Source organism: Triturus cristatus, chromosome 12 (assembly GCF_964204655.1).
Source record: "Triturus cristatus chromosome 12, aTriCri1.1, whole genome shotgun sequence".
In the NCBI taxonomy this organism is placed as follows: Eukaryota; Metazoa; Chordata; class Amphibia; order Caudata; family Salamandridae; genus Triturus; species Triturus cristatus.
The window spans coordinates 243,336,565-243,353,321 of NC_140595.1; the positions used below are offsets into that span (position 1 = coordinate 243,336,565).

Below are 16,757 nucleotides of genomic sequence, written 5' to 3' on the forward strand. Positions count from 1 at the left end.
CTGGGTAAAACAAGTGCATCAAGCTGCGCTTTTAAAGCTTGGCTGTATATTGATGGACTCTCACAGTAGCCCTGGGGAGCGCGTTTAAAGCGGAAGCTGCGACCTCCTAAACTAAAGCCAAAAATGTCTCTGCTCTCCTCTGCAATTGGGATGCTAAAGAAAGCATTCTTTAAATCGATCACTGAGAACCATGCAGCGGAGGCTGGAATCATGGTTAACAAGGCAGTTATATCAGGGACAACTGGAAACTGTGGTACAACAATCTTATTAACCTCTCTAAGGTCAATCACAAATCTGTAAACAGGTGGCTGTGAAGGGTCCGTTCGTTTTAAGACCGGTAAAACAGGACTATTGCAAACGTTGCCTCTTGTCTCTTCAATTACACCCCTTTTAATCAAATCACTGACAATTGCTAATAATGCTTTCTGACCTTCATTGGAGATCTTGTACTGGGGAATGCGTGGCAATCTGACATTGGCTTTTAAAGTGACCACATATGGCGGTATTTCCAAGAGACCCACATCATTGGGACCAGTAGCCCAAAGGACATCCGGAAGGGATGACAATTCAGGTGGCATTGCATTTTTAGACAAATACATTGGGGAAATCACTTTCTTACCTAATGTAAGTTGTACTCCTGAGGGAGAACAATACAGCGTGGCATGCAATCTTTTTAGCAAATCTAATCCTAACAAATTCTCACCACAACCTGTTGTTAGGATGAGAGGTGCTTTTAGCTCGCAAGATCCAACAGAAAGAGACATAGGACTAGAAATCGGGTTCCTAACTGGGGCGCCAGAAAAACCTACTGAAACATTCATTTCGCCAGACAAAGGCGCGCCAGGGAGTTTTGAATGCATGATTGAACTCTTTGCAGCACCAGTGTCCAGCAGAAAGGGCTCCGTTACATTTGCTGTAGTTACTTTAACATAGGGTCCACTCTGATCCACTGGCACTGAAACAACTCCCTCTCTCTGTCTACGGCTGTCCTAGTAATCATCATCTTCTACATTGTCATCTTCTGCATAATAATCAGTATTGTAGTACTGAGCTGTATTACCAGTCGCGTTGGCTTGCTGATCAAAGCTATTTATGGTATTTTGAGGCGGAAGAGGACGCGCATTCTGGGGAATATATCCACGCCCTCTACCCCTAGGAGCTTGCTGACCACCTCTACCTCTTGGGCCATACGCATTACTGTTACGCTGCATTAATTTAGGGCAACTATATTTAAAATGACCTTCCTCTTTGCAATATGAACATTGGTTGGGACCTACAGGGATTCGTGGTTGATAATACCCGTTCATTTGCTGATTACTCTGAAACTGTTGGGGTTGCTGATAGATACCTTGTGTTTGCCTATAATTATTCTGTCCTCCAAGTGGCGGATAGGCCTGCTGTAAAAGGACCTTTGTTTTAAGTTCTTTCGTTTTCTTATCTGTTCTATCCTTCTCATCTTTGTCTCTATTCTCATAATACTGTGCAGTAGCCAGTATTTGCGCTGAAGAGGAAACAGCCCAAGAACTTTCTGAGTCTTTTAATTTTTTACACAACTCGGGAAGTAGATTCTGCACAAATTTATCAACAAGTAAGCGTTGGCCACGTTCAGTGCTCATGTCTTGACCACTGTGGTCGATAAACGTTTCTTCAAACCTAGTAAAGAAATCAGACACTGTCTCATCTTTCTTCTGCTTACATGCGGATAGTTTATCCCAATTTACGCGCATCGCAGGCATTATAGTTTTCATGTAGGTAATAATTCGACCAGGGAGCTCTGCTACCAAAGGCTCAGGTTTTGCACCACCAACTTGTCTAGCGTCTGCAGCAACGATACTAGCCCATGTACCCCCTAGCTCTGCAGCATGATCCGTATTACGGATGGATCCCCATAAAGGCTGTGGAACAACATTCCCGAACAACATATTAAGGCGCTAAAGGTAAGGAGAGTACACTGGATATCCTCCGAGGAGGTGGTCAGCATTTCAACAGTACAATCCAGGTGAGTAGCAACCCACGTGCCTAACCCTCCCGATGGTCTACCTCTGCCCCCCCAAAGTAGCTAACACATCAAATGTTGTAAAGCCCCTCATGTCGATGACATCTCTGGCCCAGGTCTCCTGAAACATGCACAAATCATAATTTTGTACGAATTGTATCCAGTCAGGATTATGAAGTTTGTTTTTAATTCCGGCAATATTCCATGACATCACCCTCAGCTGGAGGTCCAAACTAGTGGTGGCGTCTTGCACGATGGAACCTGCAGTATTTGGGACTAACATGGGCTCTTGCTCGTTCCGAGCGTTGGAGATTTCCACTTGTAGTAAGGAACTATTCATGACCCTGGGTGCAGTTTTAAAGTCAATAATATAGGGGATTTGTTTATTTAATGTAGTTGAAAGTGTATCAACGGGACCTTGTGCTCCCAGTTGAGGTTCATAGTGAGATGCCTTAGTTGTATCATGGGTCACACCAGAAATATCTGTGGGCAGTAGCCTACTAATATTCGGATTGGCCTCTCTATGGGGGTCCCCTAGTCCCAGTTTAGAAGAGTTGTCAAATGAGATCGAAAGTCATTCCACTTCTTCAAGAGCCCCATACCTATTAGCTACTGCAACATTATACTGGGTGCGAGGAAATTGAAAAGATGTAAGTTGGGGATGAAGCCAGTGGGATGAAACTCTTGTGCCTGGGGTCCATGATGGTGGATATTTGCAAGGATAAAAATAGTCCAGTGTGTGTAATTGTATCATTGTAGGTGGTGCAGGGAAACTGGGAATCTGGTGAGCCGAATATTGAACTGTCCGAGGATTACTAAAGTTGATGACTATGCAATAGCCATTGATTGTCTTAGAGTTCTTACCAACCCAACTCACTCTTCAGACCAGTAATATATCGCCCGCCCTATCATAGGGGAATTGGCCATGTTTGGTGAGCCAAAAAAGGCACTTGGTCTTTAGTTCCAACTGTGTCTCTTCCCGCCCTGATTTTAATTCGTGTACACCAGTCAAAACTATAACATAAGGGTGTGAGGCAGGTGGTAAATTAATTATTGGCAAGCCCGAAGAGTCCCGGCCAGGGCCCTCACCCGGTGCTAATGTGGGCACTGCCCTGTCTGCCGTCTGGACAGTGTGTGCAGGTACATCTCTGGATAGACCTCCCTGGTTCAGGTCAGAGTGGGAGCTCACAGTATAATAATTGGTGCTAATGTTGGTGTTACAGGCCCCGGTGTTATCAGCACTGATAGAAGATGGATGTGATGAGCTAGGAGGGAATACACCTTTAGGTAATAAAATTTGCTCTATACTATCCGTCTGTGTACTACTATCTTTTTTCTCAGCTGGGGCCAACAATGTATTAGCCAAAGGATTGTTTGGTGCACACAGGGCAGATATCTGACCACTAGTTCGATTCCCTAGATGGAGTGCTAGTTCTTCTTTCATAATGGCTTTCATCTGTGCCCCTAATTCCACCATCAGACTCCTCACCCACAAGGGGCAATCGGAGGTTTTATAGGGGTTGGAGCGGAATTCGACTATACATCCCGGACTAACTGGATCGCCCTCATCAGTGCTTATTTCTGGGCTGGGTTTCTTAATTGGGCCTTTCCCTTTTCCCGTTTTTTGTCTCACAACTTTGGGTATGCTAATATTTGTTCTTCCTTTACGAGTTTTTGATTTCACTGGGGAAATTTGTGGGGGTGATAGCATAGACCTGCTATGGCCAGATAAAGCTGTTGGGGCACTAGGAGTCAGTTCTATGCTAGTTTGTGCTGAGGAAGATATTTCTGTGGGTTTGGGGAAAAGATCGGGAGTCAAGGAAAGCCGCCTTTCAGTTAACGCAATTTCTGTTGATACTACCCCGGTGGTTCTCTGGAGCATCCTATCAATAGACGTTTGGGGGAGTGCGGTCGGAATAAATTCAGAAAGGCTTTTTTTTAGGTACACAGCCACGCTTCCCCATATCTGCTGGAAATAAAAAAGAATGGACTCAATCCAATACAAAGCCTAATCCCAGTAGAAGATGTAATACAAGTTTAGGAATAGAGCAGCAGATGGGAATACAAGCAAAAGCCTTAGCCCAGGTGGATCAAAAAGTGCAACGTGCGTAATACAATTAGCAGCAAAGAGGGTATGTAAACACAAGCCAGGGTGTACAAGTTATTCAGGCTAAAAATACACTAGCCCAAAGGACAAAAGTGCAGCGTGCGCAGTACAATTGGCAGCAAGGAAAGCTTGTAAACGTGAACCAAAGTGCAGATGCTACTAAAACAAGAAAGACATTGTGCCAAAAAGGAAAAATATCAATTGCTTGGGGTAGATTTAACAACAAAATAAAAACATATGTGGATTTACAGTCATTTAAATACGTGTTACAGCGTCACTGTTCAGATGTAAGACAAGTCCCAGGGTGCTTGCTCAGGGCACGTAATGTTAACAACGAGTTCGTAAGAGTTTTTTTCCAGTCAATAGTAGCAAAAGAGGGAGAATAAAAAGAAACACACAGTACCTCTCAGCCGACACTGATGGAGCACGAGAAATTGGACGCCTGAAGAAGTAAGAGGTGTGGCCCTGCCCTGCCTCTTCCTGGCAATGACGGGCAAGGACGGACCCGCGCGCGCGTCCCGTGCTGCGGGAGACTAGCGGTGAAGATATCGCGCCTCCAGGCGCGCTGCGCAACATCAGGAAGTGCAGGGAATGCTGGGGCGTGTAGTTTCCAGTGCGCCCGGTGGTCCGTTCCCCTCACGGCCGGTAGCTGTAGTTTACTGTGGCTCCCGCCGCTGCCGTTGCCCTCACGGCGGTGAACAATGCCTGGAGAGGAGATGCCCCCTTGCTGCAGCCCCGACTCAGAGCCTGCCTTTTCCGCGTCCTTGTATGGGGTATTGCCCTAACAATGCAATGTCTATGTCTCTCACTCCAGGCCTGTTGTGTCAGGAGCAGGGCTCTTCTCCCCCAACTGCTCCCAGGCCCTCACACAGACAGCCACAGTTCTTCCCCAATCTGGCAGTGGTACCAGGCTCATACCACTGGGGGGGCGTACCTGTGCAGTCACTGGTTCCTCCTGGCAACGGGGTTATTACGCAGGGGGAGGGGGAGCACAGGCCACCGCACCCACCTCGAGTCCTAGGGCAGATATCCCGGTGGCTGTCCTCGCTCCTTTCCCGGGTCTCGCCGCTGATTATGCAGACTTCACTCGGCTCGGGTAACGCCGAGGTGCAGCCGTTCCCTGCCGCAGCTCCGCATGGGCCAGGACCTCAGATCACCACTTTGGGGTTGAGCCACGGCAGGTAGACCTCCGACTCACGTGCGAAGGGAACTCCAGATGCTCCTCCGTCCGGAATCTTTCTGCGCTCCTCTGCCAGCTATCCTGCCCGTCCGGGGGACATTACTTCTTGCCCAAGCCTCCGTCAGTGTTGCCAGATTTTTAGACCCGTCCCAAGCCCAATGCAGATGAAATACAAGCCCAAAACAAGCCCAATCAGACCAGTTCCAGCCCAAAAACCAGCCCAAATTAGCAAGTGTCCAATTAAGCGCAAATCGACATCAGAACCAATTCTAATGACAAATATACATTCTATTCAATATACAGATGGTGAGAGGGTGTTAGCAGCAAGGCACATACTTTGCATATGCTTCATTTAAATTGTTTTTATCATTAACATGGATGCAAGGCAACAATAAAAAATGTCCAGCGAACTGGTGAGTAATGATCCTGCTGGAGAGCAGCCCTTTGCCCGTTTGTAGTTTTGAGATGCAGATAGGCTGTATTTTATTTGGATAGCTCAGTGGGTTACTGCCTTTGTCACAGAGATTCTGGTGTTACTTGCAGTTCAGAAATTACAATCCTAACATAGGACAGTGACCTATGAACTGTCATCAAAGAGCTGCATACAAACATGGAATGGTACAGTTAGACATTTTTTTGTGTTACTATATAGTTAGAAATTCCCCAGTCTTTCATTATTTTAATGTTGCTCAAATGAGTTTGGGCCGATATACATTTTTATTAGTAAAGCCAACCCCCAACCACTGGGTATGCTTTAAATCCCGAGTTTGTGCTTTCCCAGCCCAAACCCTCTTAAAATATACTGCCCAACAGTATGGATGACATTTAATTCCTACACCTTGTAATCCTCATTGACTTATGTGACATTCCCTATAGACTGAATGACATACTTGTATGATTCATTGTCTCTGTATATTGTGTGTGTGACACCCTACACTGATATGAATAGCGCTATACAACAAATGAAATGCATGTGATAGGGGGCAAAACACAGACATGAAGGCACTGTTGGAGGTTGGTAGTAATGGTATCTGCTGAAAAAGAGGTCATTGGTGAGGCGCCAGAAAAGACTTTCGCACTAGCGCGCCGCTAAAACACGATTGTATCATGTCTCACTGTCACTTACCTGGTAGCTGGCGAGTCACACGTTCACCGGTGGTGGGTGGCTGGCAGACTGGACACTAACGCTGCCTGGCACTGCAGGCTGGCAGCAGGCATGGTGGCAGTGGCTGGGCCTGGCCGCTGGCGGGCCTGGGGGCTGGACTCCGAGTGACTGGGGCTGATCTGGTGGGGGCTGGAGTGACTGGGGGCTGGGGCTGGAGCCGCTCGTCTGTCTGGGGCTGGAGCGAGGTGGGCCTGGGCCTGCGGACTCGTGTCGTCGACTCGTCGTTACTCGTGACTCTGTCTCTCTCTCCTCAGTGAGTCTGACACGTCTTCACTGCCTGGTGCCTGCCTGCGCGGCGCGAACGCCGCTACTGCACTGCACAGTACTGTGAGGTGACTCGTGACTGCTGCCTGCCTGTGCATGCATGCTGCATGCTGCACGCTGCACCCGCACTGACACTGTGACTCACTGACTCCGAGTCCGCAGTCCCGCACAGACAGTCACTCTCGTCGTCGACCGTCAGCAACTCAGCACTCACTCAGCAGAGGAGAGACGACAGACTCTGACTCAAGACTGTCACAGAGAGTCTCAGTCAAGTAGTAGATCGCCATCGCCGCCGCCGAAAAGCGGCATGCTCACGTCACCCCCACATTTATGGGAACCGTGGGGGCTGACCTAAAATTCATTCCCAGGGCCGTCATTGGTAGCGTTTTCGCGCGTTACACCATGACGGCCCTGGAGACCCCCCACATTGGCTAATAATTGCCACGGCCACACGTGGGGTATGGTAAAAGTTAGGTGGTGCGTTGTCAGGGGCTCTTCTCTCCGTGTGTAACGTCACGCCCGTAGAGTGTGTATGCACTGTGCTGCTGCTAACACAAGAAGACTCAGACTTGGTGTGGGTGGCAGTGGCACACGTGACGTGAGGCAGGCCCGGCAGTCGCAGGTAGCACCAGCAACAATGTATCAACTAGTAGTGTAGTAGTCAAGTCAACTACTTAGCCAATGGCAATGGCAACTGCAACATTGACCAATGACTGTTGCGTTGCCTGGCTTGGTTCGTTGTTGGCAAGTTCTGAGTTGCTATGCGACCTGGAACCTGCCTGGCTTGCTGCCCAGAAGACTGACGTGACGTTGCCTCTCTCAGGGTAGGGGCCTAGGGGGATGGGCTAATGCTTGCTGACTGCTGGCCTGGAAACAACTTTGAAACTTTGATTGACCGCGCCGCGCGGCGCGCAGTTTAGGCAAGGGCAGAGACAGAGAGGCATGTGATAGTGGTAGTGGGGTGTGGGCGCCCGCCCAAGGCCAGTATTTTCCGCACAACGTTCCAAAACCAGCCCTAAAAGTAGCCCCCCGCCAGGCATGGGTTTTTCCCGCACAACTGGGGAAAAAGTAGCCCAATTGTGCGGGAAATAGCCCAATCTGGCAACCTTGGCCTCCGTTCACGAGGCTCAGGCTTCGCGCTGTCTACGTAGTTTCATGACCTCCGGGAGCCTCCTACACCACTCAGGGTCCCGGCGGGTGCCTGCTACGGCGCTCCAGATCAGGTGCACCTGTGAGCTCCCCTTACAACTTACATCCCTTTACATTACCTTACATTGAGTACTCTTTCTCCCCGTCTCTTTCTTTCTCTTACGTTTACCTCTACCTCTTTCCCTAAGCTTTTTCACAAATTCATTGGATATCTCCCAAGCGCCTCCACCTTGACACCCAAATGACTCTCCCCTAAAATAATATTACAGAAGTCATAGTTTAAGCGTATTCAGAGTGGACAAAATTCTATTTTGCCTTTTGGGTGCCTCCTTTCCCGTGGTAAGAAATGACAAGTTCAGACCACTAATCACAATCTAAACGAGCACCTCAAACACCCTCGGTTTTTCAGGACGGAGTTGCGTGACGTCTTGCCCCAGGGTTGAAATGGCAAGGAATGCTGATGACCACGCCCGTACCTCACTGGCAGTTCTGTGATGTTCATGTCCTGAATAGCTGAGGGTGTTTGAGGTGCCAGTTCTCCAGAATTATGAGGTGCATTGGCAGAGCTGTGTAAAATTCCCAGCACAGGAATAGTGTGTGTTACAGGTCATGGTTGAAGTACGCTGGCAGAGCCCTAAAAAATGTATTTCTTGTGAAGAAAACAAGACGGGGAGAAGGGAAGTAAAAAACATAAAGTGCATTGTTACCGTTAACATTAACATAGTCCATCTAATTGGTATATGACCATTGCAGCTGTACACCTTGACTCGCTAAGTAATGAGCATCCTGTACAAATTTCTACAGAAAAAACATACTACAGAGTTCTTAGTCTTTTTTTAAGGTGGGGAAGGCATATCCTTACCAAGTGCATTAATGTTTGGCCGTTTACATCATGTATTATGTAATTTTATAAGTATTATTTCTAGGCTTTTTGTGCCATGGAAGGCAGCCCTCAGCAGCACATCACATCATTAATCTCCACACCACAACATGCCATTCCACATAATTACACTCCTAAACACACAATCCCACTCCACATAATTCCAGTATACTCAATACCACATAACTACCATTCACATAATTCCGCAGCACACCATGCCACATAATTTCAGTACACAAATCCACACCACACAATTAAACGCCACACAATTACACAACTAACTAATCCAATCCAACCCAAATAATTCCACAACATACATACACTCCATAACACAAGTAGAAAACATTGCCATTTACAAAGCAAATAGCTCCAGCAAATACAAGACCTATTACATAAGTAAAAAGGTTTGCCATTTACAATGCCAATAACTCCAACAAATGCGAGTCCTATTGCAATTCCAATGCTGGGTTCTTTTGTTTGTATGGTTAGTTATACGTTTGGTGTTTGCTGATATTGGCGTGTAGAAATGAATGTGTTTTGCAGTGGTTACTAAAATAGCACACATACGCTGCAAGTACTAAAAGTGCAAAATATTAGTCTGCACTTTGTTGCCCCATTTGCTCTCTTCAAACTCACTTGAATATACATTACAGACAAGCAATAGAAGTTAGAGGAGTATGATTTTGTCTTCATTTCAATGATTTTCACTGCAAGTGTTGCTTGACTACTATGTACTAAAATGCCATCATTAAAGTTTGTATTTTAAATAAGCATTGTTCCTGTTATCTTTGTCTGACCAGTGTATTCGTCCTTGGCCCATGGACAGCCGCCAGGCTCGGAGACCCCCAGGGCACACCATGCGGACTTACGCTCGCCGTCAACCTCAGAGTAAAATCCAGCTTCAGACCTGGCTCTCTCCACCCATTCGCCAGCAGCATATCTTCTCCAGCAGCTCTTCCTCATCATCTTGCTTTGAACAACAGGATTCCACTGATCCTGACTTTCAACCTGCAACCAAGTGAGTTTATTACATGCAAAAAGACATCTAAAAGGGGTATCTAAGTATCTAACACGGATTCATGAAAGATCTTTAGAATTAACTACCAAGAAGAAAATACATTTCATAGTTGACATTTCACAGCACATCGGTGGTATAATATTTGTGCTATGAAATACAACTTTACACTTTATAAGACATGCTCCAAGGTAGTGTGATTAGATCATTAAAAGTTAAGGCACTTTTAAATTGTTACTTCATAACGTCTCTCTTTCGCTTACTTTTTAAATTTTTTTTTATTTTATTTAACACGCTTCTTAAAGCCTGCTTTCGGTGTTGTCCCAAACTAAATTCAGTGCTAAGTTGATGCTCATGCACTCGAATGGAGGTGGTTATAGGCCCACCAGTCATTTGTTGGATTTCATTGATCAGCGACTGGTTGATTGTACGTATATTTCTTGATGTATGAAGTTTTGCTTTTCTTGTTGGTTATATTTTTTTGGGGCTAAACTAGCCATAAAAAGTAGCACATTACAAACAATTAAAATATGATTGGTCCCAAGAATTTGACCATAAAACAATCTAATAAACAGTAAAAACCTACTAAAGGTTACCTTTGAAACCCACCTATATAAAACTCTTAATTCATCACCAAAGAAGCAAGGCGTCGCTTATACATTAGCTATACATTTATACAGAATCAAGGATAATCCACAGATCATGGGTAAGATCGAATTTCTCCCATGTGTTCATTTCAAACTATATTACCGTTTCCTTCAATGATTCCTGTATTACAATTAAAAATCTTCCTATTGCACATGCCACCTTTAAAAATCTCGTATCTATCAGTAAGCTAAGTGCTTGGTCCCTCCTGAAAGTTTTATAGATAATAAAAATAGGTTTTAATTTTTTTTCCGTTCTTCTAAAAACCACAAACAATCCATCAAGACTACATTTTACTTGTAGGCCACAGGAGCACAGACCTTGGTCATTCGACATGAAGGATTTTATCTAACAATTGATGTTACATGGGTTCAGGCCAACTCTAAATTTCAATATTACATTTCTTAGCTTTGGGTTTGGCATAGCTTCTATATAGGGGAAGATATGATCATTGGCCCACCCATTTATCAGAAACCGGGCAGACGATTTGCTCTCCAAGTAATATAAATCTTCTTCTCGGGCCTTCATATTAATGGCCCATAACTCCCGCTTAGGGATCTGCTGCCCTGATTTCCATTGATTTCGCTCTAGAGTAAGTTTAGCACATAACTTGTCTAGTTTATTCCTTGCTTGGACTGCCCAGTTAAGATCACTGGTCTCTATTTCTTTCTTTCAAAGGTATGCCAATTTTAGAGGGCCTTCTCCATTAATTCTTTTCCAGAAGTTAAATGTCGCTTGCATTCCCAGATAGTTTCAGGCTGTAAGGTGACATTCTGCTCGCACAGCCTGTAACATAGTTGTCGATGGGAGAGCAAGAAGCTGCTTCACGCGTTTCCCCGCCTCTAAGTTCCTATCCAATTTGCCCCCCATGAATAAAACCTCAACACCATACTGAAATTGTGGCCGAAACAATGCATTAAAAGCTGATAGTATTGGTCGCAGCGAGGGGCCTCCATACTTCTGTTTAAATTGTTCAAGGCCCCATACTGCAGTAAGGGCCTTCGCTTTTAATGACTGTATGTGGTCCTTCCAATTTAACTTACTATCGAACCACATGCCCAAATATTTACATTTATCCACTTCTTCAATTCTAACATCCCCCCGTTTCCAGTAGAAGGAGCTCTTTCTTTTCCCCAGTACCATTATTTTGGTCTTTTCCAAATTAACCGTGAGGCTTTTCTTTTTACAGTATTCATAAAAGGTATCCAGTTTTTTTTGTAAGCCTAACTGTCATGTCTGTTATCACTAAATCATCCGCAGATAGCAAACATGATATATGGGTTCCCCTCATCTTAGGGCTTAGACCTCCTGCTTTGCTCAGTGTAATTGGCAGGTCGGCTAAAAAGAGAAAATAACAAAGGGGCTAAAACACAGCCCTGCCTCAGGCCATTCATTATCTTAATTTTCTTAGATAATGTTCCAAGATTGTCCGAGATTACCCTAGCCCAATACCTTGAATGCATTTCCTGAATTTGTGAAAGAACTGCCTTGTTGATTCTGAGCTTTGCCAGCATACTCCATACTGTACTACGATCTACCAAATCAAATGCGGCTCGGAAATCAACAAAACAGCAAAACAAGCTGCTGCGCACTTCCATAGCCTTTTTTGCCAATACCCATAAACTAAGGCTGTGATCAAAAGTTTTGCTTTTGCACATGTATGTTGTCATTTCGTTTGTCAGGTTCCTCGTTCCGATGTCCCCGGGGCTGTATTGATGCTCTAAGGGGGCCCACCTCTGGATGACCCCAAGTCCGGCTTGTGAAACCACAGACTTTTGGGGTGATTGAGCGGGGGAAGGAAAGGGTGGGGACTGCAGGGAGGGAGATCTGTGAAGGCAAAAGACAACAAGACACAGTATGAGACGTTTTGTTCCCCGCTTACAGCGTGAACCACAGGTTGTACCTTTAACTGCAGAGCGTTCTAAACTAGCTTGCCCCCTCACCTGTAAAGGAAATAAGGTACGCCAGGACATATGGGGGAGAGCTTATAGGCAGTGGTCAGTGGTCGCAGGCACTTCTAATACAAATGACAAGACAAATCACAAGTATGAGACTAACAGTGATCAACGTGCACACGAACACACACCATGTCGCACAGTTGTTGCTCCATACCCACTTGTCAATGCCCCTCAAGGTCCAAGCCACCAGCGTTGGGACCACCCCTTCTTGTTATGACTCTCTCATATGTCTACGGAAAGGAACATAAGAAAACAAAGATGAAGACTGGCTACAGCGTGATGCTTTTTCACCCTGCTAGCTTCTGCCAGTAAATCTGAAGCACTTATTGCAGAACTTCCTTGAAGCCTGGTGCATTCCTGTGGTTTTGCGTCATGCACTTCTACCATAACAAGTACAGCCACTCCCGCACGAGTTCTGCCCTGTGCAGTGTTTTCTGAGTTGCAGGGGCTGTCTCAATACCTAAGATCGACAGTGACCTCTGCCCTGTTGGGCTAATCATGCAACTACAAACACGTTCGCTCCCCTGCATGAGACTGACCGGTCTCTCCAACAGAGGGGCGTACAATGGGTCACGGATTTACTCTGATGAATTGAGTCCCCGGAGACCTTGCCTCCGAATATGGTCTACCGGGCGGGGCGCCGCGTAGGAATCTTGCCACAACACTCCTACCTCAGCCTTGAAGTCTTCGGGAAATACGGGCCGTTACCTGGGCGTCACTGTCTTCGAACTATCCTCGGCAACACAGCGTTACCACGGCTCGTCTCCTGGACCCAGAATTATCGGCTCCTCGTGAGTCGACCTTTCGCCTTTTGACGCTCAACGAGGGGCGCGGCGTGAGTCACGCAGCGCGCCTCTCGCAATGCCCAGCGGGAAATGTAGTTCGGGATCGGGTTTTCTGTGCCTTGTCCCGTTCCTGGCCGTTGATGTACCGTCTATGATCCTGACAGCACATCCCCCTTCCGAGGATCACCGACGGCCGCAAGGTTGGTACGGGTACCACCTATGGAACCGTGCAATCAGCTTGGGCGCATGGACCGCTGATGCGGGTTCCCAGGAGTCGTCTTCCGGCCCATACCCCTTCCATGAGATCAAATACCACAACTTGCCCCTCACTGTCTTTGCGTCCAGTATTGCTTTCACCTCGTACTCCTGCTCCTGATGCACGAGGACCGGGGCTGGATGACAGGACCGGGGCTGCCTGGCAGGTTTCAGAAGGGAGACATGAAACACCGGATGGATGCGAAAGTGTGAAGGTAAGCTCACCTTCACCGCCACCGGGTTAACATGTCCCAGGACCCGATATGGGCCTATGTATCGCGGGTTGAATACACTATATCTCCTGAATCGGATATTCCGTGTTGACAACCACACCCAATCCCCTCGATTGTACACGGGCCCTGGTCTCCGATGCTTGTCCGCCTGCCTTTTGTACTGCTCCTTTGCCTTCAGCAGATTTCCTCTAGCTAGCGCAAGTACCTTTCGCATAAACCCTAACCTTTCGCGCAGTTCTGGGCGTCGCGTGTCGGTGTTGGGCATAAGCAAGGGAGTGAATCTGGGATGGAACCCGTAAGTGCTAAAGAACGGAGTGAATTTCGTGGATGAGTGTGTGGCGCTGTTGTACGCTATTTCCATCTGCCCATAACCACTCCACCCACGCATCTGTAGCTGAGCTCACATAACATCTAAGGTACTGCTTTAGAGTCTGATTTAGTCTCTCCGTTTGGCCATCCGTCTGAGGGTGGAAGCTCGTTGATAGGGAAGAGGTGACCTGGAGTTTGGAACACCAAGTCTTCCAAAAACCCGATGTAAATTGGGCCCCTCTATCAGATACAGTGACCTGCGGAAGTCCATGAAGGCGAACGATGTGTGTAAGCAGGAGTATGGCCAATTGTCCCGCCGTGGGTGCCTGTTTGCAGGCTACAAAGTGACCCATCTTGGTGTAATAGTCGACCACCACCATGATGGCTGTCATTCCTTGATCCCGAGGAAGACCGACGATAAAGTCCACTGAGATCCTTTCCCATGGTCGCTCCGGCGTGGGCATGGGGTTGCAACAAGCCAGGTGCGGTTCGGTGATCAGATTTCATCTGGGCGCAGATGGAACAGTCTTGTACCCATTGCTGAACGTCAAGCCGAACCGAGGGCCACCAGAATGGTCTGAGCACTTTTTCTAGAGTCTTGGTGCACCCGGTATGACCGGCACACGGAAGAGCGTGGCACCACCCGAAAACCGTCTTCCTCTGGGTCTTGGTGGGAACAAGCAACTGCCTCCCTTTCAGGGGGAGACCCTGATGGATTCTCCATTCTGGGCGGAACCGAATCCATGTTCTCCATGCAGCGGTACGTATCCCTCTCCGGATACTGTTCAAGAAGTCGTCTGTGGCCACGGCACCCACCACTCGACTCGGTTCTATGATAGCCGTTTCCTTCCCTAGTTCCTTCTGCGGGGTGTTTTCCTGTCGTGTGAGTGCGTCGGCCTTCCGATTATTCACTCCAGGGCGAAAGGTCACTATGAAGTTGAACTCAGCGAAAAACAACGTCCATCGAAGCTGCCACGGTGTAAGGTGTCGTGCTGCTCTTAAAAATGGTAGATTTCGGTGGTCGGTATAGACCGTGATTTGATGTGCTGCCCCCATCAACCAATGCCTCCATTCCAAAAAGGCATCTTTGATCGCTAGGAGCTCCTTTTCCGCTATTGTATAGTTTTGCTCCGCTGAGTTCAGCTTCCGTGACATAAAGGCAATGGGGTGAAGGTACCCTGTGGTCTCATGTCTCTGTGACAGTACCGCTCCCACTGCGATTTCCGAGGCGTCTGCTTCAACGAAAAAGGGCAACTCCGGTTTGGCATGCACCAGAACAGGGGCGGAGGTAAACGCTTGTTTCAAACGCTCGAACGCCTCCTGGGCTTCTGATGTCCATATGAAGGGAACCTTCACTCGGGTCAATTTGGTCAGGGGTGCGACAGTGTTGGAGAAGTGCTGTATAAATCTCCTGTAGAAATTCGCAAATCCCAGTAGGCTTTGTATATCTTTCACGTTGTGTGGACGGGGCCAGTCCACCACCGCCTTCACCTTCCTCTCTGCCATCACTTGTCCGGAAGGGGTAAGCATGACCCCGAGGAATTCAACGGTGGTAACATGAAACTCACATTTTGTGAGTTTACAGAACAAATGGTTATTGTACAAGGCCTGTAATACTTGTTGCACATGGTTTATGTGTTCTTCTTCAGTGATGGAATAGATGAGAATGTCGTCGATGTATACGACTACGAAGATGTCCAGGAATTCACGCAACACCTCATTGAGGAAGAATTGAAAGGCGGCGGGGGCATTACAGAGCCCAAAGGGCATAACAAGGTACTCAAACAGCCCATACCGCGTCTTGAATGCCGTCTTCCATTCGTCACCTTCTCGCATACGCACAAGGTGGTATGCCCCTCTTAAATCCAGTTTGGTGTAGATGTTCGCAGCTCTCACCTGCTCCAAGAGAACTGGAATCAACGGGAGAGGATACCGTTTTTTTACCGTGATAGCGTTTAATGCTCTAAAGTCGATACAGCACCTTAATTCCCCATTGGCTTTCGGAATAAAAAAAAGCGGTGAAGCTGCCGGTGATCGCGAGGGACGAATGAATCCAAGTTCCAGGTATTTGTCTAGGTAGGTACGTAGATGCAGGTTTTCTGGTATGGTTAGGGCGTATATTCGCCCACCGGGTATCACCGCTCCCGGAACCAAATCAATCCAGCAGTCGAATTCCCAATGTGGAGGGAGCTCTTCGGCTTTACTGTCGCAGAAGACCTCCTTGAAGGAGCGGTATCAGTCTGGTAACGTCGTCTCTTTCTCAGCAGCGGTTGCTATCCCATGCCAGGTGGCTAACACTTCCGACGGACGAACCGATTCCCGGTTGCAATGCGTTTGACAATACGAGGACCTCAACTGTAGAGTTTTCGTGGCCCAGTGAATCCGGGGTTCATGTTTCTGTAGCCACGGGAGTCCAAGAATGATTCCGTATTGAGGGGCGTGGATAACATTGAACGTTGCCCATTCTCGATGATACCCTTCATACGTGAGTTCGTACTCCGCCGTGTGATATCGTATGGGGCCTGACTCCAATTCTTTTTCATCCACGGCGTAGACCAACTCGGGGGTGTCTTTGAGAAGGAGTTGTACTCCAAGTTTGGCGGCCTCCTGTTTATCCATAAAACAGCCCGTAGCCCCAGAATCAACCATGGCTCGGACCGGGAGGAGTACGTGGTTGATGTCTATCTGCATGGTTATAAAAAAATGTTCTTTTTCCCGAAAGGAAGTATAATCCACTGAAGGGATAGTACGTGTCCCTGAAACCTTCCCTTCATCCGGTCTCAGGTGCGGCAGTTTTCCTCCCCTTTATCCGTTGT

General features: G+C 47.2%; 1 protein-coding gene across 2 annotated transcripts in view; it reads left to right on the plus strand.

Annotated features, from left to right (window-relative positions):
- Positions 1–16,757, plus strand: part of HASPIN (histone H3 associated protein kinase) — a 1,547,868-nt gene that overhangs the window by 172,454 nt on the left and 1,358,657 nt on the right. For both annotated transcript variants that reach the window (XM_085639404.1, XM_085639405.1), the window contains exon 2: positions 9,542–9,759. In XM_085639404.1, the coding sequence (XP_085495530.1) occupies positions 9,542–9,759 (218 nt within the window). The remainder of the gene's footprint in view (positions 1–9,541; positions 9,760–16,757) is intronic.